At 33.7% G+C, this 25,888-nt stretch overlaps 15 protein-coding genes and 1 pseudogene across 16 annotated transcripts, besides 3 other annotated features; 13 read left to right on the top strand and 3 right to left on the bottom strand.

Annotated features, from left to right (window-relative positions):
- Window positions 1-14,427: part of a mobile genetic element that runs on past the window's edge.
- Window positions 1-25,888: part of a mobile genetic element that runs on past both edges of the window.
- Window positions 358-843, top strand: TVAGG3_0634360 (integrase core domain containing protein family; the record flags this gene model as incomplete). Its single annotated transcript, XM_051240970.1, has 1 exon — window positions 358-843. One exon carries the CDS (start codon window positions 358-360, stop codon window positions 841-843), a length of 486 nt encoding a protein of 161 aa, XP_051087557.1.
- TVAGG3_0634350 (uncharacterized protein) lies at window positions 1,294-1,686 on the top strand (the record flags this gene model as incomplete). The annotated part of the gene is made up of 1 exon (XM_051240969.1): window positions 1,294-1,686. One exon carries the CDS (start codon window positions 1,294-1,296, stop codon window positions 1,684-1,686), a length of 393 nt encoding a protein of 130 aa, XP_051087556.1.
- On the top strand, window positions 2,016-2,981 carry TVAGG3_0634340 (organellar and viral DNA polymerase type B; the record flags this gene model as incomplete). Its single annotated transcript, XM_051240968.1, has 1 exon — window positions 2,016-2,981. The coding sequence occupies one exon, from the start codon at window positions 2,016-2,018 to the stop codon at window positions 2,979-2,981; it is 966 nt and encodes a 321-aa protein (XP_051087555.1).
- Window positions 4,430-5,122, top strand: TVAGG3_0634330 (KilA, N-terminal/APSES-type HTH, DNA-binding family; the record flags this gene model as incomplete). The annotated part of the gene is made up of 1 exon (XM_051240967.1): window positions 4,430-5,122. One exon carries the CDS (start codon window positions 4,430-4,432, stop codon window positions 5,120-5,122), a length of 693 nt encoding a protein of 230 aa, XP_051087554.1.
- On the bottom strand, window positions 5,258-5,443 carry TVAGG3_0634320 (uncharacterized protein; the record flags this gene model as incomplete). Its single annotated transcript, XM_051240966.1, has 1 exon — window positions 5,258-5,443. The coding sequence occupies one exon, from the start codon at window positions 5,441-5,443 to the stop codon at window positions 5,258-5,260; it is 186 nt and encodes a 61-aa protein (XP_051087553.1).
- Window positions 5,823-6,884, top strand: TVAGG3_0634310 (annotated as a pseudogene). Its single transcript has one exon. A coding segment is annotated over exon 1 (1,062 nt).
- TVAGG3_0634300 (organellar and viral DNA polymerase type B) lies at window positions 9,135-9,695 on the top strand (the record flags this gene model as incomplete). The annotated part of the gene is made up of 1 exon (XM_051240965.1): window positions 9,135-9,695. One exon carries the CDS (start codon window positions 9,135-9,137, stop codon window positions 9,693-9,695), a length of 561 nt encoding a protein of 186 aa, XP_051087552.1.
- Window positions 9,781-10,344, bottom strand: TVAGG3_0634290 (uncharacterized protein; the record flags this gene model as incomplete). Its single annotated transcript, XM_051240964.1, has 1 exon — window positions 9,781-10,344. One exon carries the CDS (start codon window positions 10,342-10,344, stop codon window positions 9,781-9,783), a length of 564 nt encoding a protein of 187 aa, XP_051087551.1.
- Window positions 10,663-10,935, bottom strand: TVAGG3_0634280 (uncharacterized protein; the record flags this gene model as incomplete). Its single annotated transcript, XM_051240963.1, has 1 exon — window positions 10,663-10,935. The coding sequence occupies one exon, from the start codon at window positions 10,933-10,935 to the stop codon at window positions 10,663-10,665; it is 273 nt and encodes a 90-aa protein (XP_051087550.1).
- On the top strand, window positions 10,981-11,415 carry TVAGG3_0634270 (uncharacterized protein; the record flags this gene model as incomplete). The annotated part of the gene is made up of 1 exon (XM_051240962.1): window positions 10,981-11,415. The coding sequence occupies one exon, from the start codon at window positions 10,981-10,983 to the stop codon at window positions 11,413-11,415; it is 435 nt and encodes a 144-aa protein (XP_051087549.1).
- Window positions 11,443-12,435, top strand: TVAGG3_0634260 (uncharacterized protein; the record flags this gene model as incomplete). Its single annotated transcript, XM_051240961.1, has 1 exon — window positions 11,443-12,435. A coding segment is annotated over one exon (993 nt), but the record flags the coding sequence as incomplete, so codon positions are not given.
- On the top strand, window positions 13,117-13,503 carry TVAGG3_0634250 (repellent protein 1 family; the record flags this gene model as incomplete). Its single annotated transcript, XM_051240960.1, has 1 exon — window positions 13,117-13,503. A coding segment is annotated over one exon (387 nt), but the record flags the coding sequence as incomplete, so codon positions are not given.
- On the top strand, window positions 13,552-13,788 carry TVAGG3_0634240 (uncharacterized protein; the record flags this gene model as incomplete). The annotated part of the gene is made up of 1 exon (XM_051240959.1): window positions 13,552-13,788. The coding sequence occupies one exon, from the start codon at window positions 13,552-13,554 to the stop codon at window positions 13,786-13,788; it is 237 nt and encodes a 78-aa protein (XP_051087546.1).
- Window positions 14,428-25,888: part of a mobile genetic element that runs on past the window's edge.
- On the top strand, window positions 22,133-22,695 carry TVAGG3_0634220 (uncharacterized protein; the record flags this gene model as incomplete). Its single annotated transcript, XM_051240958.1, has 1 exon — window positions 22,133-22,695. A coding segment is annotated over one exon (563 nt), but the record flags the coding sequence as incomplete, so codon positions are not given.
- Window positions 23,100-24,022, top strand: TVAGG3_0634210 (uncharacterized protein; the record flags this gene model as incomplete). The annotated part of the gene is made up of 1 exon (XM_051240957.1): window positions 23,100-24,022. A coding segment is annotated over one exon (923 nt), but the record flags the coding sequence as incomplete, so codon positions are not given.
- Window positions 25,313-25,597, top strand: TVAGG3_0634200 (uncharacterized protein; the record flags this gene model as incomplete). Its single annotated transcript, XM_051240956.1, has 1 exon — window positions 25,313-25,597. One exon carries the CDS (start codon window positions 25,313-25,315, stop codon window positions 25,595-25,597), a length of 285 nt encoding a protein of 94 aa, XP_051087543.1.

Below are 25,888 nucleotides of genomic sequence, written 5' to 3'. Positions count from 1 at the left end.
ATCTTCATAAATGTTAACACTCGTAAAGCATATGCATATCCAATGAAAAATAAAGGAACTCATGAAGTGTTAAGAGTTTTACAAAAGTTTGTAGCAGAACATAGCCCAAGTATTTTAACATCAGACCAAGACGGTGCATACCTCAGCAACGAAATCACAGAATTTCTCATTAAGCATAACATAACTCACTACACTACTGAAGACCATAACCATAACATACTCGGTATCATTAACCGCTTCATAAGAACGCTCAGAGATTTAAATCAAGAGCGAGACTTTACCGAAGAAACAATGAAACATTTCATCGAAGTTTACAATTCCTCAACACATTCTACAACAGGACATACACCAAATTCAATGACACAACAACAAGAAGAAAAGTATATACAAAAGAAACGAAGTCAAACACAAAATATCAGAAATTCAACACAATTTACTCTCATTCCTGGAACAAAAGTTCGTGTAGTTCTTGACGACAAACCGTTGACAAAGAAACGTTTAAGGTTAAGTCGAAATTATTATATCGTAGACTCTACACAAGGTAATGGATATCTTATAAAAGCTGCTGACGACTCCATAGCATTTTACCCTTGTCATAAATTAGTTGAAAGTAGTAATGGCAAACTTGCTGAAACCATTGACGAAGCAAAGCGAGGAGTGGTTATTGAAATACTTGGCTATAACACAAACGATGACACTTATAAAGTAAGATATGAAGGAGGCGTTGAAGATGTTATACCATCTAAGAACTTGAGAGAGTCGAAGCCAACACATCTGGGACCATTAGAGCGGGAGTACTGGAAAGATAAAAACATGCCAGAAAGAATAAGAAAATTCTTCTAAACTTTTTCGTTGGATGTAAATCAGACAAAAATATATTATAGGTGAAGAGGTGAGATGTCACCTGTTTTTTCACCTGTTTTCTCACCTCATGAATTTGTCATGAATTTTCACAAAAGACCAAAAAAATAAAATTAGTTTTATTTTATTTATTTTTTTATTTTGTATGTAAGAACAGAAATGTCAGTCGAAGCAAAAACATTCACGAACAAATCTAATGGTGAAACATTCACAAAAGGCACTTATAATGGTATTGAAGTCTTACGTAGAGACAAGGATGGTTACATTAATGCAACAAAGATGGCAAGAGAAGCGGGAAGGTTAAACCATTTAAACAGATTTCTCAATAGTACTAAAATGCAGGAAATTCTTGAGTTTTGGTTGAAAGAATACGGTCGAGCCAAAAGTGGCTCAACCTCAAAACAAGCATTTTATGAGCTTACAAAGGGTGTCATGAATGAATTCAAAGGTATTTACATACATCCTGACCTCGTTCATTTTGTTGCTGAATGGTGCTCTGTAAAGTATGCATTTTATGTCAAAGATATTATGGACTCCATAGACAAGAAAGTTCATGAGAAGTTAGATGAAGAAGAACTCGAAGATACAGTGGAGAATGCTAAACCTTTGTTCGAAGAAGAAGTTGGAAAAATGTGTGAAAAACAATTAGAACATGAACGTGAGATATATTATGGTTATAGAGATTCTCCATACGAACTAGACCAATGGGAACAAGAAGATTTAAAGAGAGAATTTAGAGAATATGAACTCGCTAAGATAGCATTTGAAGCTGCAGAAAAGAAGTTAAAAGTTTGGGGTCGTTTTGTACAAAAATATTGTGAGTAAATGAACTCATGGGCTTCGCCCTTGCCGCTAGCGGCTTATTTTTATTGAATTCAGTAAAAATATATTATAGGTGAAGAGGTGAGATTTCACCTGTTTTCTCACCTCTTTTTTCACCCCGTGAATTTGTCATAACTTCTTCGTAAATGCTTTGTCATAACTTCTTCGTAAATGAGTGTAAATGACCAAAAATATATTATAGGTGAAGAGGTGAGATTTCACCTGTTTTCTCACCTCTTTTTTCACCCCGTGAATTTTCATGAATTTTCACAAAAGACCAAAAAATAATGTTTAGTTTTATTTTTATTTATTTTTTATTTTGTATAAAAGATATGATTTCAACAATCGGCACAACAACAATACAAGCCGCGAACGGCGGGACTCTGTCCACAACTACAGCACCAAACTCGTTAGTCATGAATCCAACATCTATGTTAGTAGAGATGAAAAACTTCATTCCTTCTTCATATACTTTCGAAACAAAAATCCAGAAGATAAAGCAAGAACTTTTAACAAGTAATTTAGACTGTAGTGCGAAAGATGAAACAAATGAACAGTATCTTTATGAAATGCAGGACATTATTGACCATTTACCCAAATTGCCTGAAATCCAACAACAAAAACTCACTATTCCTGAATTCGACGAAATTGAAGTGAAACCAACTGACTCAGTAGAAATAAAGAAGTTCATACGTAAAGTAAATTATGAATTCCTTGGTTTTCATTGCAACCATAAGGTTATGGACAAAGATTGCGACATGGTATATAAAAACATTTCTGACATATATAAATCTGAGGAGTTTAAGACTTACGATAACTTTGTTTCATTAGTTGCTGAATGTGTTTGGGAAATAAGAGATAAAGATAGAAGAGGCAAAGTATGGAACGAACAAATAAGACCCGCTATGTTTGAGATGAAGAGAGCAATTGACGCCTTAGTTGTTTTAGCAGGTCAAATTTCAATGTATAATGCAAAAATGAACCCACAATGTTCAAAATGTAAGGCAGCAATTAGGAAATATAACTACTCCGTCAAAGAGATAGAAAGAATGCGAAACGACTATGCAGACTTAAAGAAAGAAGCAGAAAAGCCAGCAGAAGATAAAATGAACATGTTAGAATTTCTGAACAAAAACTATCCAACAGTAGAAGATTTCCTTCTATCTGACGTCAAGAAGAAATATAAAGAGACTTTCGGCATTGTTAAAACTTTTGACATACTGACAGAAGAAATAGAAGCTACGAAATTGTTTAGGATTTCAAATATACATCGTACAATTCATGTAAAACGTTTATAAAATAACTAGGGTGAGAAAACAGGTGAAAAAACAGGTGACATCTCACCTCTTCACCTAAATTATATTTTTGGTCATTTACACTCATTTACGAAGAAGTCATGACAAAGCATTTACGATGAAATCTTGACAAGGCATTTACGAAGAAGTTATGACAAAGCATTTACGAAGAAGTTATGACAAAGCATTTACGAAGAAGTTATGACAAAGTCAAGACCCTTTGGGTCTCGCCGCTTAGCGGCTGAGGGTGAAAAATTAGGTGAGAAAACAGGTGAAATCTCACCTCTTCACCTAAATTATATTTTTGCTGAATTCAGCAACAAAATTCTGAGTAAAATAATTTTTAGGGCATGTGTCAAACCGTTGAGTTTTCACAAAATTTAAAAAATAACGTTTACCATGTAAAACGCTTGTGAAAAAAAGAGGTGAAAAATTAGGTGAAAAAAGAGGTGAAATCTCACCTAGCCGCTTTGCGGCTCTGACCCTTTGGGTCTCTTCACCTAAATTATATTTTTGCTGAAAAATGACCAAATTTCATGAATTTCCTTAAGACAGAAAAAATAAAGTTAGTTTTTATTTTATTTATTTTTTTATTTTGTATGTAAGAACAAAAATGTCAAACACTGAGTTTGAAACAGTTAAAAAGATAGACAATGACACCAAAGTGGTTAGAATAGGTGATTTAAACGTAAGATACTCAAAGAAATACAACAAATATTCTTTGTCAGACATTATATCTCCATCTGGAAAGAAAACATCCCACGACTGGGTTAAAATTGCTTCTACTCAGAAAATTTTGACAAGAAATCCTAAGCTTATGATATCGGTAAGATTCTATGGAACTACAGCATATCTTATAGACAAAAGTCTTATACCAATAGTTTTGTTATGGTTAGACCCAGTTGTTGGATATAACTTCATAACATATGGTTCATTCGATCGGAACGTTGCAGTGAAGGCTTACTTTACATCGTTCAGAAACCGAAGGACTTCAATACAAAGAGATATAAGATAGGAAGAACATATAATATAACTCAAAGATATGACAGTACAGTCAATAGAGTCAAGGTTGTGTTAGTTAATGATATGAGAGCTGCAGAAACAGAACTACTTGAAAAGTTTGAGAAATGTATGGTGCTCCCATAAAAGGTAAAGAAACGTTTGAAGTAGATGAGATAGATAAAGCTATAAAATTATTTGACGAAGTTGCTGAAAAATACATGTAAAGCGTTTATTTTTGGTCTTTTGTGAAAGATAGAAAAAATAAAGTTAGTTTTTATTTTATTTATTTTTTTATCCTGTATGTAAGAACAGTAATGTCAACATTAGAGAACACAACAACTGCTATCGTTCATGAAGCCATAAATGAAGAATACGAATACATACAATATAACAAACAATTGAGACTCATTCGTTCAGTCAAAGATGATATGTATCAAATGCAAAGTATAATGAACGCTCTTCGTTCTACAAAGCAAGCATATCATTGGTTTGAAAACCAACAGGCAAAAGAACTTTTAGAAGAATTTCCTCATATGATTGCTTCCCTCGGAAAACCGAGGGAAGAGATTCCGTACGAAAATCGCAAGAATTTGGCACCTGGTTTGAAAGGTTATTATGTTCATAGACTTTTAGTAAATGCTGTAGCAATGTGGGCTTCACCTCGTTATGCTTGTTATATTTTCATGATGTTAGATGAACTATATAAAGCAGAACGTGGAGAGATGGAAAAGAAACTTCAAGCAAAAGATGAAGTCATTGAATCCAAAGACAAAAGCATACAGAAAAGAATACCACGTTCAGTACCAAAAGGAAAGGAAAAGAGTTATAAGTATATGATTTATACTGAAGAGTTGGAGAAAGAAGAAGATAGAGATATGGTTATGTTGCATTTAGTCAGAAGAAACAACAAAAGCTTTTACGACCTTGCTAAAATATATAAATCTGACAGAAACTGGTTCTATCGTGAAAACTTACCGATTTCAATGACACCGAATGAGCAAATAAAAGAAATTGTCAAAAATACTCTTCCTCAAACACACTATGACATCAAAGGTTGCACAATACTTACCTTCAAAGAAGACTTAACATTACTGAAGGAAAAAATAACAGAATATTTCGATAACTTCAAAGAGGAAGAATGAAGTCACGACAACATTAACGAAGAAGTCACGACAACATTAACGAAGAGAGAATGAGGTGAAAAAACAGGTGATATCTCACCTAGCCGCTTTGCGGCTCTGACCCTTTGGGTCTCTTCACCAAAAATATATTTTTGGTTAAATAGCTTCAGGGTCAATTTCTTCAACCATTTCACTTCCTTCGTCAATGTCAATTGAAGCTTCTTCAACCTTTGGTAAGAACTTTTGTATAACATCTTTGTTCGTTATTGTCTTCAGAGATGAAGGATAATATTTCACAGATGTTTCACCCTTCTTATATTCTTTCTGTTCGGAAAGATTCATAGCAATACTGAAGAAGTCAATGTTGGAGTTCTTTATGACAGTATAATGAGTATCTTTGACATTCACGAAGAAACTCTTTTGTTTCAAAACTACTGCTAACTCTTGTGAAGTATAACGTTTGCGGTCAATGACAATAGCTAATGGTCTGACATACTGACCGAACTTAGATTCTTTCACAAACTTCTTGTTAAAGATAACATTGACGTTTGAAGCACCATTGAACTCATTCTTGATGGCAGTAGCGAGAGCATTGTATGAAAAGAACTTGCAATCTTGCATGTGTTTCATTAAAATAAAAATATTAAATTATTTTGAAAAATAACTTAAAAAAAATCTAATCTAATTTTTTCAAAAAATATTTTTTTATTTCCTACTAAAGATGTATCGGAAGTTGTCTAAGTTAGAACACTCGGAAATAAAACAACTTCTTACAGAAGCTAATATAGATGTTGCAAAACATTACGCGACAAACAAAAAAGCACTCGCTGACTTCATTAAAGACTACAATGGTGCAATAAGTTATGATAGAATTCATGAGTTCATAAAGCCGCAACGCGGCGAGGACGAAGTCCATGCAAGAGCATTTCCTTTAAATGACATTGCTATTGACTTATATCATAGACGTTCAGTACCTCATGAAGTAAGAAGAGAAATGTTTGACATAACAAATGCGAACGTTGGTCATACTCGTAAAGCTCTTTCGCATGATGTTCGTCAAGAAATGTTTGACATAACAAAGCCGCATGACGGCGCGGGCGTAGCCCATGCAAACGTTGGTGAAACAAGAAGAAGAGACGACACACTGAAACAACAGAGAAGAGAGATGTTTAAAAGTGCTATAGAACAAGTTCGCAAAGCTAACGATGTCATTCGTTCCATTGACGACAAACCAAAAGAAGGTGAGAGATGGTTAAAGAAAGATGAAGAGAATAGGAAGAGAAATGTGAAGTCAGGCAATAGACTCATTGACTTTAACATCGAAGCTTTAGATGAACCAAACAGAGACTACTTACACAAACATTTCGGTAAGGTTTTCATGAGACTCTTAGAGAAAATTAAAATAAACTCACAACAAGATGGATGGTATGTTATAAACTTGGTGGAAAGTATGAATGTTCTACGTTAAACCTCAATAATATTGGAACATTACTACATCAGCTCTTGAAGGAGAACTTTATATCAGAGATAGAAGCAAATGCTGCAGGTATTGTTGAAATGCACTATGACTTCTTCTTGACAAACATAAAGAATCTTACTGAAATAAAGATGTATGATTTAACAGAATATGAAGGCTTAACGATGTCAGATGTAAAGAAAGGCAAACCAAAAAAGAGACCATATAGAGATGAAAGCACACTGACAAATGACCAGAAAGCCATTTTGGAAGCTCTTAAGCAAACAGGAAACCCAGCACTTATAGAAAGCTTTTGGAAAGATAATGGTGAAAAGAAGTTTTATAAGAAGAGAAGCGGTCAGTTCTGGAAGTATCTTTGCACATTACCTATAAATCTTGAACGCTACCAAATCTTCCATGAACTGAACAAAAGAACTGCAACACTTATGACAGAGGACAATTGTTTCGTTTATGCTTGCATTCAGGCTGGAGTAAATGAAGAAACTATTGACCACATGAGAGAAGTCATTCGTGTTAGAGACTTTCCTCAAAGTAAAGTACAAGAAATTTCGACGAACAGGTATAGCATTTAATGTTACCATTGGTTATTTCAATGACTCAAGACATAATGAAATAAAGAGATATATACCAAAAGAATGCGAAACTGTTAGAACTATTGACTTACTTCTTGTTGAAGACCACTACATGCTAAATGAAAGATTACCAATGACAACATACTTCATTCGAAACTATATAGAAATCTTGAAGGAGTGTGGTGGAATGAACATTGAGAAACAGATGAAGATTTATACAAAAGAGAGAAGATAAATATGTAGTTCGTTATGATAGAACAACACCGCTATGGGATGTTATGAAAACATTGTGGGAGTGCAAATATTTCGAACCTATTTCTTATGGAGAACTTTTCACATATACTACTGACTTATATAAACAGAACCTTGCACCATTTAAAGATTTGACATATGCTCCAAAGTATTGTGTACAACTGAAGAAGAAAGCAGAGTCAAAAGAAGTAAATAAAGCTAAATGTAAATTCATTCCTGAGCACGTTTTCTTTGCTGACTTTGAGTGTAGCACAGACGGCTTTCATAAAGCTTTTAACATCTGTTATGACAGTGAAGATGGTTCAGTGAGTGAAAGCATTTGGGGTCAAAACTGTGCAACAGAATTTTTGGAAAGACTTCCTGACAAGAGTTTAATATATTTCCACAACCTCAGTTATGACATAAACTTCATCTTAAGACACATGACAGAAGTGAAAGGAACTCCCATCATTAAAGGTTCACGAACAATGCAAATAACTGGTTTATATAAAGGACGGGCAATTATTATAAAAGACTCTTACAGTGTTATAAATAAGAAGCTTAAACTATTTCCTGCTATGTTTAACTTACAAACAGGACCGAAAGAAGTATTTCCATATAACTACTACAGCAGTGTTTTGTTAGCAAATGACAACAGAACTGGTGTCATTTCTGAAGCATGTAAGTTTATCCATGATGCAGATACATTATGAAAAACATAGATTCCATCAAAGGTTGCAGAATAGATGAAAACCACTTCGACTTAGAAAAATATAGCACGTTTTACTGCAAACAAGATGTAAGAATTTTAAGAGAAGGTTTTGTAAAGTTCCGCAATGACTTATTGAAAGAGTTTGATTTAAACGTTTATGACTACGTTAGTATTTGTTCAATTGCTAACAAATTGTTTGAGAACAGAGTATACTTCCCGAATGGAAATCTTTATGACCTCTCAAATAAACCAAGAGAATTTATTTCGAGATGCATTCAAGGTGGAAGATGTATGTTGTCAGATAACATGAAACAAAAGAGCAAAAAGAAACTCATTGCTGACTTCGACACTGTTTCATTATATCCTTCAGCTATAGCAAGACTTTATACTTTAGAAGGTATTCCAAAAGTATTGAAGGAAGAAATGTTAAGCACAGAGTATCTCATGAGACATTTATTCGATGATGACCAAAAGGAACCCATTGGTGAAAAGTTTATGTCTGGCTTCTTTGTTCTCATTAAGATAACAGAGATTGGTATACCCAGACACTTTCATTTAATAGTTTGCGACCCTGAACTAAATCCAGAACTTAACGTTCCAAGAAGTTCAAACACTTGCTGTCTCATGTATGTTGACCATATAACATTACAAGACCTCATAAAATATCAAGGTGTCAAATGTGAAGTGTTGCAAGGATACTATTACGATGGAAACAGAGATATGAGAATAAGAGATGAAGTAAAGAAGTTGTTTGAGTTAAGGTTAAAGTATAAGAAAGAAGGAAACCCCTTACAAGAAATTATAAAACTCATTCTGAACAGCATTTATGGCAAAACTATTCTATCTCCTATTGAGTCAAAAATAACCATAGTAAATGACAAAGATGCTATAAGATATGCTATAAGAAATTACAACCATATAGTGAAGTTCGAAGGTTTGGATGGTTCAGATAAAACTATTTTCAAGCTAACGAAAAGCATTTGCAGACACTTTAACTTCTGTCCACTTGGTGTTAATATTCTGTCTATGTCAAAACGTATTATGAATGAAGTATTCTGTACTGCTGAAGATATGGGTCTTCAAATCTTTTACCAGGATACCGACAGTATGCACTTATATAATGAAGACATACCAAAGCTTGCAGCAGAGTTTAAGAAGAGATATGGTCGCGAACTTATAGGAAAGAACCTTGGTCAATTTCATAGCGACTTTGCAGAAATAACACCTGGAAAACAAAGTTTAGCTTATAAAAGTATTTTCTGTGGAAAGAAGACCTACATAGACTTACTCACTAACGATTTAAATGAAGTTGCATTTCACTGCAGAATGAAAGGCGTGAAGCAAGATGTTATTGCTTTAACCGCTAATGAAATGTTTCCTGAAGCTATACAATGCTATTACAATGAAGATAAGAACATTCACATACCTGTTGGAACATATGACAAAGACTCTGAGTTCAGTTTAATGAAACTTTACAAAGCACTTCATGATGGTCAAGAGATTGCATTCGACTTATGTAAGTCATGTCAACCTTGCTTTGCTGAAAAGTTCAACTTTTCAATAACGACTAAAACAAGCTTTATTCGTAAGTTGAAGTTCTGAGGTCATGGGCTTCGCCCTTGCCGCTAGCGGCTTATTTTTGTCAGCAATGAGGTCATTCGTGATAAAAATAAAGCTAGCGTAGATTTTACAATACTGCGATGGTAGAGTTTAAGAGTTGTGCTTCAATGTAGAGACAGTCCTTATGGTCTGGAGGCAAGAACACCGGACATTTATGGTCATGAGTGGAGAACATGTCTATCCAAAACTCACGATTGAAGCCAGTTAATTTATAGTATTTAGGGTTAGGAAGTGGTGAAGTTCTTGTATGACCAATGAACTCATTTTCAACGCCTTTGGCTATATTAGAGTAAAGTATTGCTTGCTTTCTATCCCAAATGCCAGGTGTTACAATCTTTGAAAATTCATTTTTCCTCGGAAGCATTGCATCATAATTGAAAACATTCTTAAAATCATCACTTGGTTCGGAGATTTGAAATCTTATACGTAATGGATTTTCTTTCTTTTTAGCGACTTCATTGAATGGTGAGAATACAATGAATTGACAGTCATGAGTTCCATCTTCATTTTCATTAAATTCATAATGAAAGTCTATAAGTTGTGGCTGACTACCTTCTTCTTTCAGTTGTGCAAGAAACTCACGTAAAGGCTGTAAAGTTTGTACTTCAATGTTGAACTTTTTCTCGAACATCTCATTAAATGAAATCATACATTGCAACAATGTTGTATCGTCTTTAAAGTATTTGTATATGTGAATGTTTTGGGCGCTTAAAGACTGTTCGTCATTTTCTATCTCGACTTGAAGTATAAAGTCAACCTTTCTGAAAGCACGTGTTATATACATAGATGTTATGCCAATGTACTTCTCTTCATTTATGTTCACAATCCAGTCTGTTGGAAACTTAAACGTTACTCTGTTCCCCTTTATTTTGACGTCAGGGTTTTCACTACTGAACGCAACAGATAAAGGTATTTGTCTATACATTTAGTTTGGATAAAAATAAACCATTTACTCTTTCTTTGCTTCAGCTTCCTTTGCTTTTTGTTCTTCCTTTGCTTTTGCTTCTTCTCTAGCTTTTTTCGCCAGCAAACGTGGGTTCTTCTGTCTTCCAGCAGCTAATGCAGCTAGTTGTTTTTCACTAAGTTTTCTCTTTGGTCTCTCTGGCTTTTGTTCTTGTTTTTGTTCCTTCAGTTCGGATAAAATTTGCTCGCGAATTTCTTTCTTCAATGCTTCAACATCTATGACCCCTTGGGTCTTGTCCATATGACTTGTCTGAGTCATTTGACTGTAGATAAAAAACAAAATTAAAACTTTAACCGATGTAAAATGAGCTTGTCAAAATCAGAGCGAGAGTCTATTATATTAAATGACGCAAGAGGAATACAACATCCTTTCTATTACGTAAGTCAGAGTAAAGATGGTAAAATATACGTAAGAAAAAGAAAGGTTCCATTAGCGAATGCAGAGAGCGACAACATTAAGGTGCATGGCAAGGGCGAAGCCCACGAAGCCCATATAAAACCTTCTGTTCAAACTGAGCCACCAAAAGAACCAAGAAGAAAAGAAGCCAGATGTCTTTCAATAACGAACCAAGAGCTTATTGCAAAGTTCGTGAATTTCATTGAAAAACAAACCGAGTCAAAGAACCCTGACCCGCCAGTGAAAGAAGTTGAGACAAAAGAGAATGTACAGTTCATTGAAAATGTCAAGAAACAACTTCCACCACGAATGCCAAGAAGAAGAGTGAGAATAATGAAGTAAATAGATATTTTTATCTGAAGTAAATACATGCAGAACGAACAGTTAAACGAATTTACTCCAGCAGAGCATATTCATCAGATTCGCTCATATTTCGATATCATAGACAATGCAGTTCAAATTGGTGACACTAATAGAAAATATTCTGACGCAAAGATTCCATCACAACCTGGAACTGCTAAAGATAACACATGGGTAACATTCAATCTCTCACCTCCTGGTGAAAATATGTTGGACCTTTACAATACATTCATTACGTATAAAATGGAAGGTCAATTTATTGCAGATAAAGAAATTGGTTCAGGTTCCAATAAAACAAACCCACCAGGATTTTGGATTGGTTTCGATGACGCTTTCTATGCAGTTGCTGGATATCAAATCCTTGCAAATGGTCGTATCGTATATTCTCAAGACAACGCAAGAGAAGAAGCATATATAACTTCAAACTCACAAACTACCGAACAAATAAAGAAAGTAGATGTTTTCTCAAAGACTCGACATGAAGATGTATGGAGTCATTCGGGAACATGCAGAACAGGACAAATTGTTAGTGGTCCAATTACAGCAGGAAAATCATTTGATTTTAAGCTTCGTTTAAGAATTCCTGTTAGAAGATTCCTTCCATTAGAAGCTATTCGATTTATTCCAGCTTTTGCAGGAAACATTCAGCTTAAAGTAAAGTTCAGTAGCGACGCCTTACAATGCACATCTATATCTGTAAATGATATCATTGCTTTCAATCCAACTCTTAAAGTTGCATTTGCTTCAGATTCAAATCCACCGACAAATAAATTTGTTCCATGGAATGAACCATTCACTATGATAACGAAGGCAACTGAAGCTAGTGGAACAGTTACTATTACAACTGTAACCCAGCAACTATTTCGAACAAAGATGGATTTTAATGAATGTTTCATTCATCCAAAGTCATTCTCTTTAGACCCTAACATTTATACAGAACTTGTAGAACATTATACAAACGAGGCTTTATGTTTTCCTGTTAAAGTTATGGATTGGATTCCTATGGATGGTTCATTCTCAAAGAATACAGATAGTTCAAGTGCAACATTTACAGCAGCTTATACGCCTATTAATGTTAAAAGTATTTGGGCACTATTTAGAAAGAAAGACAACTATTATGTTAATTTTGAGAACCCTAAGTTTAAATATCTTCAGCTTTCCATGGGAGCTTATGGAAATATGCCTGCAGAACCTGAAAAATCATATGGACCTGTATTTTATGAAATGGTTGCGAACGCTTGCAATACAAACAATGATATGATTGGATTTAATGAAGATGTTATGAGGTCATTGGTGGATGATGGTAGTGTGGAACATAAATGGGATAGCTATGACAACACACATTTCTTATGTGGTTTTCCAACAGAAGTGGACTTTTGCTTCCAGCAAGGTCAAACATCTACTGCTCCAATAACATACAAATTGTCTGTTAAAGGACCTATTGAACTAGCAACTGAAAATGTACCAAAGCCACTTATTGGATTTATGAGGGATTGTTGCTTTGCATCAGGTGCGTGCTAATGGCATCCCAATAATAAGATTAGATGACTATAACTTAGCACGGACGACAGTGAGGAATAAAGGATGAACGTTTATTTTTAAAGCTTATAAATGAGTTCTTCATCAAGCTCTCGTGAACCTTCACCATCTATGAAACAAACTTTACCAAACGATTATGGAGCACCTATTGAATATTTCTTACGAGCTGCACAATGGCAAAGAGCAGTCTCACCAAGGTTAGGTATTCCACCAGCTCCTGTCAAAAATAGCATTTGGTCAAGTCCTTATATAAAATATGGTCTCCCACTAGGTTTGCTAGCTACAGCAGGAGCAGTTATGATGTTGAAAAGAAATAAAGCAAATGTTGTAAATAATACTGAAGTAGCTGAAGTTAAACAAACTCCAACACCTTCGCCAAAACCAACGCCTTCACAAACAACACCTTCAATGACTCCTGAACCTATGGAAATACAAACTCCTGTTCAAAAGTCAACTCCTAAACCGACTCCAACATTTAAACCAGAACCCACTCCTCAAATAAATCGTAAAACTCCTGCGTTTCCTTACTGAAAAAATAACGTTATTTTTATTTAATATTAAAATTTTTATTTGATTGAAATGACAAATAAAGTCACTGAAGCAATGAAACAAAAGTTTTTGGTAGAATACATTAAATCAGGAACTATTCCAGAAGGTTTTTACATTCATACTATGAAGGATGGTAGAGTTCAGTTTAGAAAGATAAAGCAACCATTAGATAGAGAAGGTATATTAAGGAAGATTAAACTTCATGAGGACAACATTGCTGAACTTAGGAAGAAGTTAGAAGAGTTGGAGAAAGGAAGAGAGTTATAAAGCAATGAATTCAACGGGTGAAAAAAGAGGTGAGAAAACAGGTGAGATATCACCACTTCACCTAAATTTAAATGGATGTTTTCATACGTGTGAGGGTGGTGATATCATTAATTTTTAAGTTTATTTTTTATTTTATTTTTATTTTATTTGGATGTAATGACAGAACAAAAGCAACTCATACAAATCAAAACATATAACAAACATACATTTAAACATTTATTCTTCCTTCCTGAGCATAACATGTTCTTTCAAATACATCCGAGACCAGTTGACTTTTCATTGACTGTGTATAAAGATAGAAATAGTTATATCATTAAACCATACGATGACGAAGGTAAGTTATGTAAATTGTACGTTAAGAAGTTAGAGAAAGTTTATGGCTTCAAGTATGACTACAATAGGGTTAACACTGATGATGAAGATATTGAGGAAAATTTATGAGAACATTAGTGAAGTCGTTAGTGAGAACGATAGTGAGAACGTTTATTTTTTACATTAGTGAGTTCGTTAGTGAAGTGGTTGGCGGCTTAGTAAATATTTAAGGTTAAATTAGTTTTTGCGTTCATGTTGTAAAATATACGTTAACGGTTTTGTAAAGTGTCAAATTCACAAGTATTGGGTAAGGTGGAACGCAGTGCCACAATACACGACTTAACCATACTAACTCATGTTTTGTCATGATTTCATCGTAAATGTTTTGTCATGATTTCATCGTACATGTTTTGTCATGATTTCATCGTAAATGTTTTGTCAAGACTTTTTCATCGTAATGAGCGTAAATGATCCAAAAATATATTTTAGGTGAAGAGGTGAGATCTCACCTCTTTTCTCACCTCATGAATTGTCATGACTTCTTCATCGTAAATGTTTTGTCAAGACTTCTTCATCGTAATGAGCGTATATGTTTTGTCATGACCTCATCGTATATGTTTTGTCAAGACTTCTTCGTATATGTTTTGTCATGATTTAATCGTATATGTTTTGTCATGATTAATCGTATATGTTTTGTCATGACTTCTTCGTAATGAACGTATATGTTTTGTCAAGACTTCTTCGTATATGTTTTGTCATGATTTAATCGTATATGTTTTGTCATGATTTAATCGTATATGTTTTGTCATGATTTAATCGTATATGTTTTGTCATGACTTCTTCATCGTAAATGTTTTGTCAAGACTTCTTCGTATATGTTTTGTCATGATTTAATCGTATATGTTTTGTCAAGACTTCTTCGTATATGTTTTGTCATGATTTAATCGTATATGTTTTGTCATGACTTCTTCGTAATGAACGTATATGTTTTGTCAAGACTTCTTCGTATATGTTTTGTCATGATTTAATCGTATATGTTTTGTCATGATTTAATCGTATATGTTTTGTCATGACTTCTTCGTAATGAACGTATATGTTTTGTCAAGACTTCTTCGTATATGTTTTGTCATGATTTAATCGTATATGTTTTGTCATGATTTAATCGTATATGTTTTGTCATGACTTCTTCATCGTAATGAGCGTAAATGTTTTGTCAAGACTTCTTCGTACATGTTTTGTCAAAACTTCATCGTACATGTTTTGTCATGATTTCATCGTAATGAACGTAAATGTTTTGTGAAGAATATAACAACCGCCTGAATTCAGACGGTTGCTTTTTATACAAAATTCACACAGGAAAATTCTTGAGTTTTGGTTGAAAGAATACGGTCGAGCCAAAAGTGGCTCAACCTCAAAACAAACATTTTATGAGCTTACTAAGGAACTTATGAATGAATTCAAAGGTATTTGCATACATCCTGACCTTGTTCATTTTGTTGCTGAATGGTGCTCTGTAAAGTATGCATTTTATGTCAAAGATATTATGGACTCCATAGACAAGAAAGTTCATGAGAAGTTAGATGAAGAAGAACTCGAAGATACAGTAGAGAATGCAAAACATTTTTGACGAAGTGAAGATCTTCACTTCGTCAAAATGTGATGCAAAAACAAGCATTTTATGAGCTTACTAAGGCGTTATGAATGAATTCAAAGGTATTTGCATACATCCTGACCTCGTTCATTTTGTTGCTGAATTCAGCAAAAATAATGTTTACATTAATGTTTTCACTGTTACCATGTTACCATGTGCTACCAGGTTAATTAACTTCTCTTAAAATTACTGACAACATGACATTTAGACAACAGTCCAGGAAATAAACTTCTTCGTAAATGTTTTGTCAAAACTTCTTCGTAAATGTTTTGTCATGACCTCTTCGTATATGTTTTGTCATGATTTCTTCGTTTATGTTTTGTCAAAACTTCTTCGTATATGTTTTGTCATGACCTCTTCGTATATGTTTTGTCATGACCTCTTCGTATATGTTTTGTCAAAACTTCTTCGTATATGTTTTGTCATGACCTCTTCGTATATGTTTTGTCATGACCTCTTCGTATATGTTTTGTCATGACCTCTTCGTATATGTTTTGTCATGATTTCATCGTATATGTTTTGTCATGATTTCATCGTATATGTTTTGTCATGACCTCTTCGTATATGTTTTGTCATGATTTCATCGTATATGTTTTGTCATGACCTCTTCGTAATGAGCGTAAATCAGACAAAAATAATGTTTAGGTGAAGAGGTGAGATCTCACCTCTTTTCTCACCTCTTTTCTCACCTCATGAATTTTCATGATTTCTTCATCGTAATGAGCGTATATGTTTTGTCATGATTTCATTGTATATGTTTTGTCAAAACTTCTTCGTATATGTTTTGTCATAGATTTCATCGTATATGTTTTGTCATGATTTCTTCGTTTATGTTTTGTCAAAACTTCTTCGTATATGTTTTGTCATAGATTTCATCGTAATGAGTGTAAATGATTTCATATGATTGTTTCCCTCGAAAAACCGAGAGAAGAGATTCCATATGAAAATCGCAAGAATTTGGCTCCTGGTTTGAAATATTATTATGTTCATAGATTTCATCGTAATGAGTGTAAATGATTTCATATAATTGCTTACCTCGGAAAACCGAGAGAAGAGATTCCATATGAAAATCGCAAGAATTTGGCTCCTGGTTTGAAATATTATTATGTTCATAGATTTCATCGTATATGTTTTGTCAAACATGAGCGTATATGTTTTGTCATGATTTCATCGTAAATGTTTTGTCATGATTTCTTCATCGTAATGAGCGTAAATGATCCAAAAATAATGTTTAGGTGAAGAGGTGAGATCTCACCTCTTTTCTCACCTCTTTTCTCACCTCATTGAATTTTCATGATTTCTTCATCGTAATGAGCGTAAATGTTTTGTCATGATTTCTTCATCGTAATGAGCGTAAATGTTTTGTCATGATTTCTTCATCGTAATGAGCGTATATGTTTTGTCATGATTTCATCGTATATGTTTTGTCATGATTTCTTCGTATATGTTTTGTCATGACTTCTTCATCGTATATGCTTTGTCAAACATGAACGTATATGCTTTGTCATGATTTCATCGTACATGTTTTGTCAAGACTTCTTCATCGGAATGAGCGTAAATGTTTTGTCATGACCTCATCGTATATGTTTTGTCAAGACTTCTTCATCGTAATGAGTGTAAATGTTTTGTCAAGACTTCTTCATCGTAATGAGTGTAAATGTTTTGTCAAGACTTCTTCATCGTAATGAGCGTATATGTTTTGTCAAACATGAACGTAAATGTTTTGTCAAAACTTCATCGTATATGCTTTGTCAAGACTTTTTCATCGTAATGAGCGTAAATGATCCAAAAATAATGTTTAGGGTAGATGGTTAGATCTAACCTCATTTCTACCCTCATTTCTACCCTCATGAATTTTCATGATTTCTTCATCGTAATGAGCGTATATGCTTTGTCATGATTTCATCGTAAATGATTTGTCAAACGTGAACGTAAATGATTTGTCAAAACTTCATCGTATATGCTTTGTCAAGACTTCTTCATCGTAATGAGCGTAAATGTTTTGTCATGATTTCTTCATCGTACATGTTTTGTCGAAACTTCATCGTACATGTTTTGTCGAAACTTCATCGTATATGTTTTGTCATGATTTCTTCGTAAATGTTTTGTCATGACTTTTCATCGTAATGAGTGTAAATGTTTTGTCAAACATGAGCGTAAATGATCCAAAAATAATGTTTAGGGTAGATGGTTAGATCTAACCTCATTTCTACCCTCATTTCTACCCTCATGAATTTTCATACGGAATCTCTTCGTAAATGTTTTGTCAAGACTTCTTCATCGTAATGAACGTACATGTTTTGTCAAACATGAACGTAAATGTTTTGTCATGACTTCTTCATCGTATATGTTTTGTCGAACATGAGCGTAAATGTTTTGTCATGATTTCTTCATCGTAAATGATTTGTCGAAACTTCTTCATCGTAATGAGTGTAAATGTTTTGTCAAACATGAGCGTATATGTTTTGTCATGATTTCTTCATCGTAATGAGCGTAAATGACCCAAAAATAATGTTTATGTTAGAATGTTAGATCTAACACCTTTTCTAACATGTTTTCTAACATGGAGGATTTCATTAGATATGCACATTCTTCCTTCATTTCATTCTATACACAATTTACATCATAGACGATTTAATAGATATAATACTTTACTGTTTCATTAGATATACACATTCTTCCTCCATTTCATTCTATACACAATTTACATCATAGACGATTTAATAGATATAATACTTTACTGTTTCATTAGATATACACATTCTTCCTCCATTTCATTCTATACATAATTTACATCATAGACGATTTAATAGATATAATACTTTACTGTTTCATTAGATATACACATTATTTGGTGAAAGTATCCTAAAAATAGTTGATGGACTTTAACTAAAATAATGTTTAGGGAAGAATGTGCATATCTAATGAAATCCTCCATTTCATTCTATACACAATTTACATCATAGACGATTTAATAGATATAATACTTTACTGTTTCATTAGATATACACATTCTTCCTCCATTTCATTCTATACATAATTTACATCATAGACGATTTAATAGATATAATACTTTACTGTTTCATTAGATATACACATTATTTGGTGAAAGTATCCTAAAAATATTTGATGGACTTTAACTAAAATAATGTTTAGGGAAGAATGTGCATATCTAATGAAATCCTCCATGTTAGAAAACATGTTAGAAAACATGTTAGAAAAGGTGTTAGATCTAACATTCTAACATAAACATTATTTTTGGATCATTTACGTTCATGTTTGACAAAGAATATACGTTCATTACGATGAAGAAATCATGACAAAACATATACGAAGAGATTCCGTATGAAAATTCATGAGGGTAGAAATGAGGGTAGAAATGAGGTTAGATCTAACCATCTACCCTAAACATTATTTTTGGATCATTTACGCTCATTACGATGAAGAAGTTTCGACAAATCATTTACGAAGAAATCATGACAAAACATATACGAAGAGATTCCGTATGAAAATTCATGAGGGTAGAAATGAGGGTAGAAATGAGGTTAGATCTAACCATCTACCCTAAACATTATTTTTGGATCATTTACGCTCATTACGATGAAGAAATCATGACAAAACATTTACGATGAAATCATGACAAAACATTTACGTTCATGTTTGACAAAACATATACGAAGAAGTCATGAAAATTCAATGAGGTGAGAAAAGAGGTGAGAAAAGAGGTGAGAAAAGAGGTTAGATCTCACCTCTTCACCTAAAATATATTTTTGTCTGATTTACACTCATTACGATGAAGAAGTCTTGACAAAACATTTACGTTCATTACGATGAAGAAATCATGACAAAACATGTACGTTCATTACGATGAAGAAGTCTTGACAAATCATAAACGAAGAAATCATGACAAAACATTTACGATGAAGAAATCATGACAAAACATGTACGTTCATTACGATGAAGAAGTCTTGACAAAACATGTACGATGAAGTCATGACAAATCATTTACGATGAAATCATGACAAAACATGTACGATGAAATCATGACAAAACATTAACGTAAACATTTATTTCCTGTGATGTTGTCAAAATGTCATGTTGTCACATTTTTCAGAGAAGTTAAATGACCTGGTGACATGGTGACATGGTGACACCTTCAGTTCTTCAAAAATAATTCATAACTGCCTTCCTCCTGTGATGTTGTCAAAATGTCATGTTGTCACATTTTTTCAGAGAAGTTAAATGACCTGGTGACATGGTGACATGGTGACACCTAAAAACCATCTACCCTAAACATTATTTTTGCTGAATTCAGCAACAAAATGAACGAGGTCAGGATGTATGCAAATACCTTTGAATTCATTCATAAGTTCCTTAGTAAGCTCATAAAATGTTTGTTTTGAGGTTGAGCCACTTTTGGCTCGACCGTATTCTTTCAACCAAAACTCAAGAATTTTCCTGTGTGAATTTTGTATAAAAAGCAACCGTCTGAATTCAGGCGGTTGTTATATTCTTCACAAAACATTTACGTTCATTACGATGAAATCATGACAAAACATGTACGATGAAGTTTTGACAAAACATGTACGAAGAAGTCTTGACAAAACATTTACGCTCATTACGATGAAGAAGTCATGACAAAACATATACGATTAAATCATGACAAAACATATACGATTAAATCATGACAAAACATATACGAAGAAGTCTTGACAAAACATATACGATTAAATCATGACAAAACATATACGATTAAATCATGACAAAACATATACGATTAAATCATGACAAAACATATACGAAGAAGTCTTGACAAAACATATACGTTCATTACGAAGAAGTCATGACAAAACATATACGATTAAATCATGACAAAACATATACGATTAAATCATGACAAAACATATACGAAGAAGTCTTGACAAAACATATACGATTAAATCATGACAAAACATATACGAAGAAGTCTTGACAAAACATTTACGATGAAGAAGTCATGACAAAACATATACGATTAAATCATGACAAAACATATACGATTAAATCATGACAAAACATATACGATTAAATCATGACAAAACATATACGAAGAAGTCTTGACAAAACATATACGTTCATTACGAAGAAGTCATGACAAAACATATACGATTAAATCATGACAAAACATATACGATTAAATCATGACAAAACATATACGAAGAAGTCTTGACAAAACATATACGATGAGGTCATGACAAAACATATACGCTCATTACGATGAAGAAGTCTTGACAAAACATTTACGATGAAGAAGTCATGACAATTCATGAGGTGAGAAAAGAGGTGAGATCTCACCTCTTCACCTAAAATATATTTTTGGATCATTTACGCTCATTACGATGAAAAAGTCTTGACAAAACATTTACGATGAAATCATGACAAAACATGTACGATGAAATCATGACAAAACATGTACGATGAAATCATGACAAAACATTTACGATTAAATCATGACAAATCATTTATGTTATACAGTAATGTTAGTCATGAATGTTTGTCCTACGTGTTGGCGTTAGTGTTGAAAAATAATGTTTGTCCTACATGAAGCCGTACAAGCGTTTGAATTTGTTTATGCATAAAATTACACTCTTGTTTTCTGTATCTATCATACAAACATAAGCAGCACCTGTTTTTGTAAAGTTTATATGAAGTTTTCGATAGTTAAGACCTGTATAATAATAGAATGCGTCCTCATTCTCAACATAGTAGTAGAACTCAAACGAATGCTTACCATAATCTGTTATTTCAACAGCTTCGTCAGATATTTCATCAACGAACTCATAAACTATATCGCCATACTTGCTTTTATTTCTATTGTTTTCAGATTTAGAACACCAACGAAGGTTTGAGATTCTGTTGTCCGTTCTATCATGATTTATATGGTCTATTTCTTTCAAATTGTTTGGATTTTCAATCCACTGTTCTGCAATAATTCTATGCTTTAAATGTGTTTTGTTGTTTAAACTAAGCTCAATATAACCATGATTATTTAAGCATTCACTCTTAATATGTTTGTTTTTCTTTCGACGAATAGTAAAAGGATATGTCGTACAAATCTCATAATCTTCATGATTTCTCAATGTTTCCCATTGAGTTTGTTCCCCACTAACGTTCTCATTGACGTCCTCAATATCTTCTTCCTCACTGAACTCGTCAATATTTTCACTAGCTCCTTCTGTAATGTTTTCATCGGCATTGTCATTGACTTCTTCTGTAATGTTAGATGTTGTTGTTTCGCTCATGTTCTTTCACTAATGTTAAAAAGTTATGTTGTACGAATTTTGAACAGAATTTAGAGCAGTTATGAAACAATGAAGTACTTTTACGCTATTGAAAGGAACTATGAGAGTGAAGTACATGACAGCAATGACAAAAGGAACTAATATCAAACCTAATGAAATCGCTCACGAGGACATAGAGCTTAACAAGTACTTTGTGGAGTATCTTATAAGTGAAGAGTATGTAAGACCTTACTTCATGTTTGACAGCATGAATGAGGATGTTATTTCATGGTTAAAGAATATAAGCAATGTTTTCGGTAAGTACGTCATAGATGACAAAGGTCTTGTTGTATTTTATGAGACAGCAATACGAACACAGGAACTAATGGATATTATGCACTCAACAGCAAAGAAAGGATTTAGTACTATTGGCATGAATGAACATTGCAGGAATGACATATACAACCTATGCTCACGAAAGCCTTACACAAAAGCAATACAAATGATAGAACATAAGTGTCTAAGGTCAGCAAATGAAATCATTACTGTCAGTGGTTATGAAAGAACTGTTAGCAAAGATGAGTGGAAACAGCTATTCATATTAAGGAAGGACGTTGCTGAACTAGTTAAACCTGTTGCACAAACATTGTTTCAGATAAGACCAGCAATGACTAAGAACCCTTTGACCTTAGTCAATGAGACCATAGAGGTTGAAGATAATGACATGAAAGAACTAGGAATGAATGAGAGAAGTTGTGAAGGATGTTTGAGTCAAAACACATGGTTCTTCAGAGCTGTTAAGAAACTTAGTAAAGAACGACAGAAATATTTTATAGAGAAGTATTGCAAAGGATGTGTAAATGAATTGCTTGAAATAGAACTTAGAGACACTTTCACACTAAAGGACTTGAGGAAGAAATAAGTACATGAGTGAGGACGGTATTGACATAGCTAGTGTTATAAATGACTTAAGAAGATGTGTTGTTGTTATTGACGGAGCACGTATGACATATCTAGTGAAAGATTATGATGGAATACGAGACACAACAACACTTGTGTCAGTAGATAGCAAGGAATTCAATAAGCTCATGAAGAGTATTTATGTAGGACGTATTGAGGAGAAGGATGTGAACGCACTGATGATTTATGAAGCGGGTCAGAACAAGAACTATCTTATGAAGTCAGGCATGAGATTCTTTGACGAAAGAGATGACATTTACAGCTATTTCAGAGGATATGAGTATGAGGTACTGAATGAAGTAGATGAGAACGTTATTGAAGGATATTTGAAACATGTTCACGATGTCATATGTAATGAGGATGAAGAGCTTTATGAGTATGTTTTGAACTGGTTCGCCTACATCGTTCAAAATCCTTGTGGAAAGACTGGAACAGTACTTTTGTTAATAGGAAAGCAAGGAACTGGTAAGAATGTACTTAGTAATGTTCTATGCGAGCTCATTAGCAAGTACGCCAACAATAATATAACGGCAATAGAGAATGTGGTTGGTAGATTCAATGCTGCTATTGAGAACATGAAGCTCATCGTATGCAATGAACTAAGCTCATGCGATACGTCTAAGGTCATGAACCACGACGCACTAAAGTCAATAGTAACAGAGACTCAGTTGGACTTAAATCAGAAGTGTCAGCCAGTAAGAAAGATAGAGAATGTTTGTAATATCATCATGATATCTAACAACTTCAACTCAGTAAAGATTGACAAAGACGACAGAAGATTTGTTGTCATTGACGTAAGCAGCAGATACAAAGGAAATTACGAATATTTCTCAAATCTCATTGAAAGCTTTAATGAAGAGTTTTATTCAAACTTACTGACGTACTTCATGAAGAAAGATTTAAGTGAATTTGATGTAAGGAAGATACCATTCACCAGGGCTAAACAAGAACTCATCGAAATGAACAAAACACCTTACCAAATGTTTTACGAGGAGTTCTATGAAAAGTTTGTATCCGGATGGAATTGTACAGAGTGCTACAGAAGATATAAAGAATTTGCGAAGGAGAATGAATTCTTTGCATGTAGTTCAAATGTATTTGGTGGCAAGATGAGAGAATTTGTGAAGAGAAGTAGAAAGCGAGACGGTTCTGCAAGAAGTTATATTTACGAAGCAAGTATGATATTAGAAGGTCGTGGAAAGAAAGAAACAGTGAATTATGAGGAAGTGCTTGAAAAATTCATGGAGTACATGGGAAGCAATATAACATACAACAAAGACATATACAGTGAGTTTAAGTACTACTGTGAACAGCATGAGATTGAAGTAATGAGTAAAGGAGACTTTGAAACGCTTATGAAAGACAGTGAGGAGGTCATACATGAGAACAGTGATGAAATAGTTCATGAGAACAGTGAGGAGGTCATACATGAGAACAGTGATGAAATAGTTCATGAGAACAGTGAGGAGGTCATACATGAGAACAGTGATGAAATAGTTCATGATGTCGTTCGTGAAGAAGCCATTGCAACAAAGAATGAGATAAAGGATTTCATAGAACTTAACAAGGAGGAGTTTAAAGAAGGCTATGAAGTGAAAAGATGTGAAGAAGATTTCTTGGCGTATTTGAAGAAAAAGAGACTAAAGCCAATGGCTCAAAATAAGTTTCAATCGATGTTTGAAAAGAAACGTTTGAGCTATGGTGGTGTAAGAAGCACATATTACTTTGTTAAGAAGTGAGGACATTTATTTTTGTCGTTAGTGTTGGAGTTAGTACTTGTTGTTAGTGTTTGTCATTTGTGCTGAAGTTAGTACTTGGTGTTAGTGTTGGAGTTTGTGTTTGTTGTTAGTGAGAGAATAAATTAAATCATGAACTTTGCCATGGTCTCTGTCCCTAGTAGTTTTCATTAAGTTCTGGAAATAATGAAAGTCATAAACTTTGCCATGGTCTCTGTCCCTAGTAGTTTTCATTATCTCACAGAGTTAATGAAAGTCATACTTTCTATCAGATGAAGCATGCAGATGAACATAACGAAAGTTAGTGAGTTTGCCACGAGTTATGAATAAAATATTGGCATATTAGATGAGATAGCTGATGAAACAGATGAAGATAAATTAAATCTTGGACTTTGCCACACTCTGTCCCTAGTTCCTCAAAATCCTTGACAACGTTGCTTAGAAATTTTGGTTCAAAACCTCATCTGATTTTAATCTGTTATGCTACCTGTTAAGTTTCGCGAGATTATAAATGTCATGGAGTTATATAAAAAGGAGGGACAGCTAGGGACACTGGAAGTACTTGTAAGGCTATCTGTTAAGATTGCATGAAATACTAAAAAGTCATGAAATCCATTATCGCTGTGCTAGCTTCACCTTTGATTGAAATGACAAATAAAGTCACTGAAGCAATGAAACAAAAGTTTTTGGTAGAATACATTAAATCAGGAATTATTCCAGAAGGTTTTTATATTCATACTATGAAGGATGGTAGAGTTCAGTTTAGAAAGATAAAGCAACCATTAGATAGAGAAGGTATATTAAGGAAGATTAAACTTCATGAGGACAACATTGGTGAACTTAGGAAGAAGTTAGAAGAGTTGGAGAAAGCAGACGACAGTGAGGAATAAAGCAATGAATTCAACAGGGTAGAAATGAGGGTAGAAATGAGGTTAGATCTAACCATCTACCCTAAACATTATTTTTGTGCTATGTTTTCATACGTGTGAGGGTGGTGATATCATTATTTTTAAGTTTATTTTTATATAAATGACGAAAACTATTGAGATAACAAACTACAACGGTCATGAGTTCAAGAATTTGTTCTTCGTTCCTCGTGAAAATACATTCTATCAGATACGAGGGAGAAAGGGTAAAGTTAGTTTGAGCGTTTATGAAGGAATGAAGAATGGAAAGTTTAT

Source organism: Trichomonas vaginalis, chromosome III (genome assembly GCF_026262505.1).
Source record: "Trichomonas vaginalis G3 chromosome III, whole genome shotgun sequence".
Taxonomy (NCBI): Eukaryota; Parabasalia; order Trichomonadida; family Trichomonadidae; genus Trichomonas; species Trichomonas vaginalis.
Note: the sequence above shows the minus strand (reverse complement) of the source record. Positions and strands in the feature narration are given on the sequence as shown.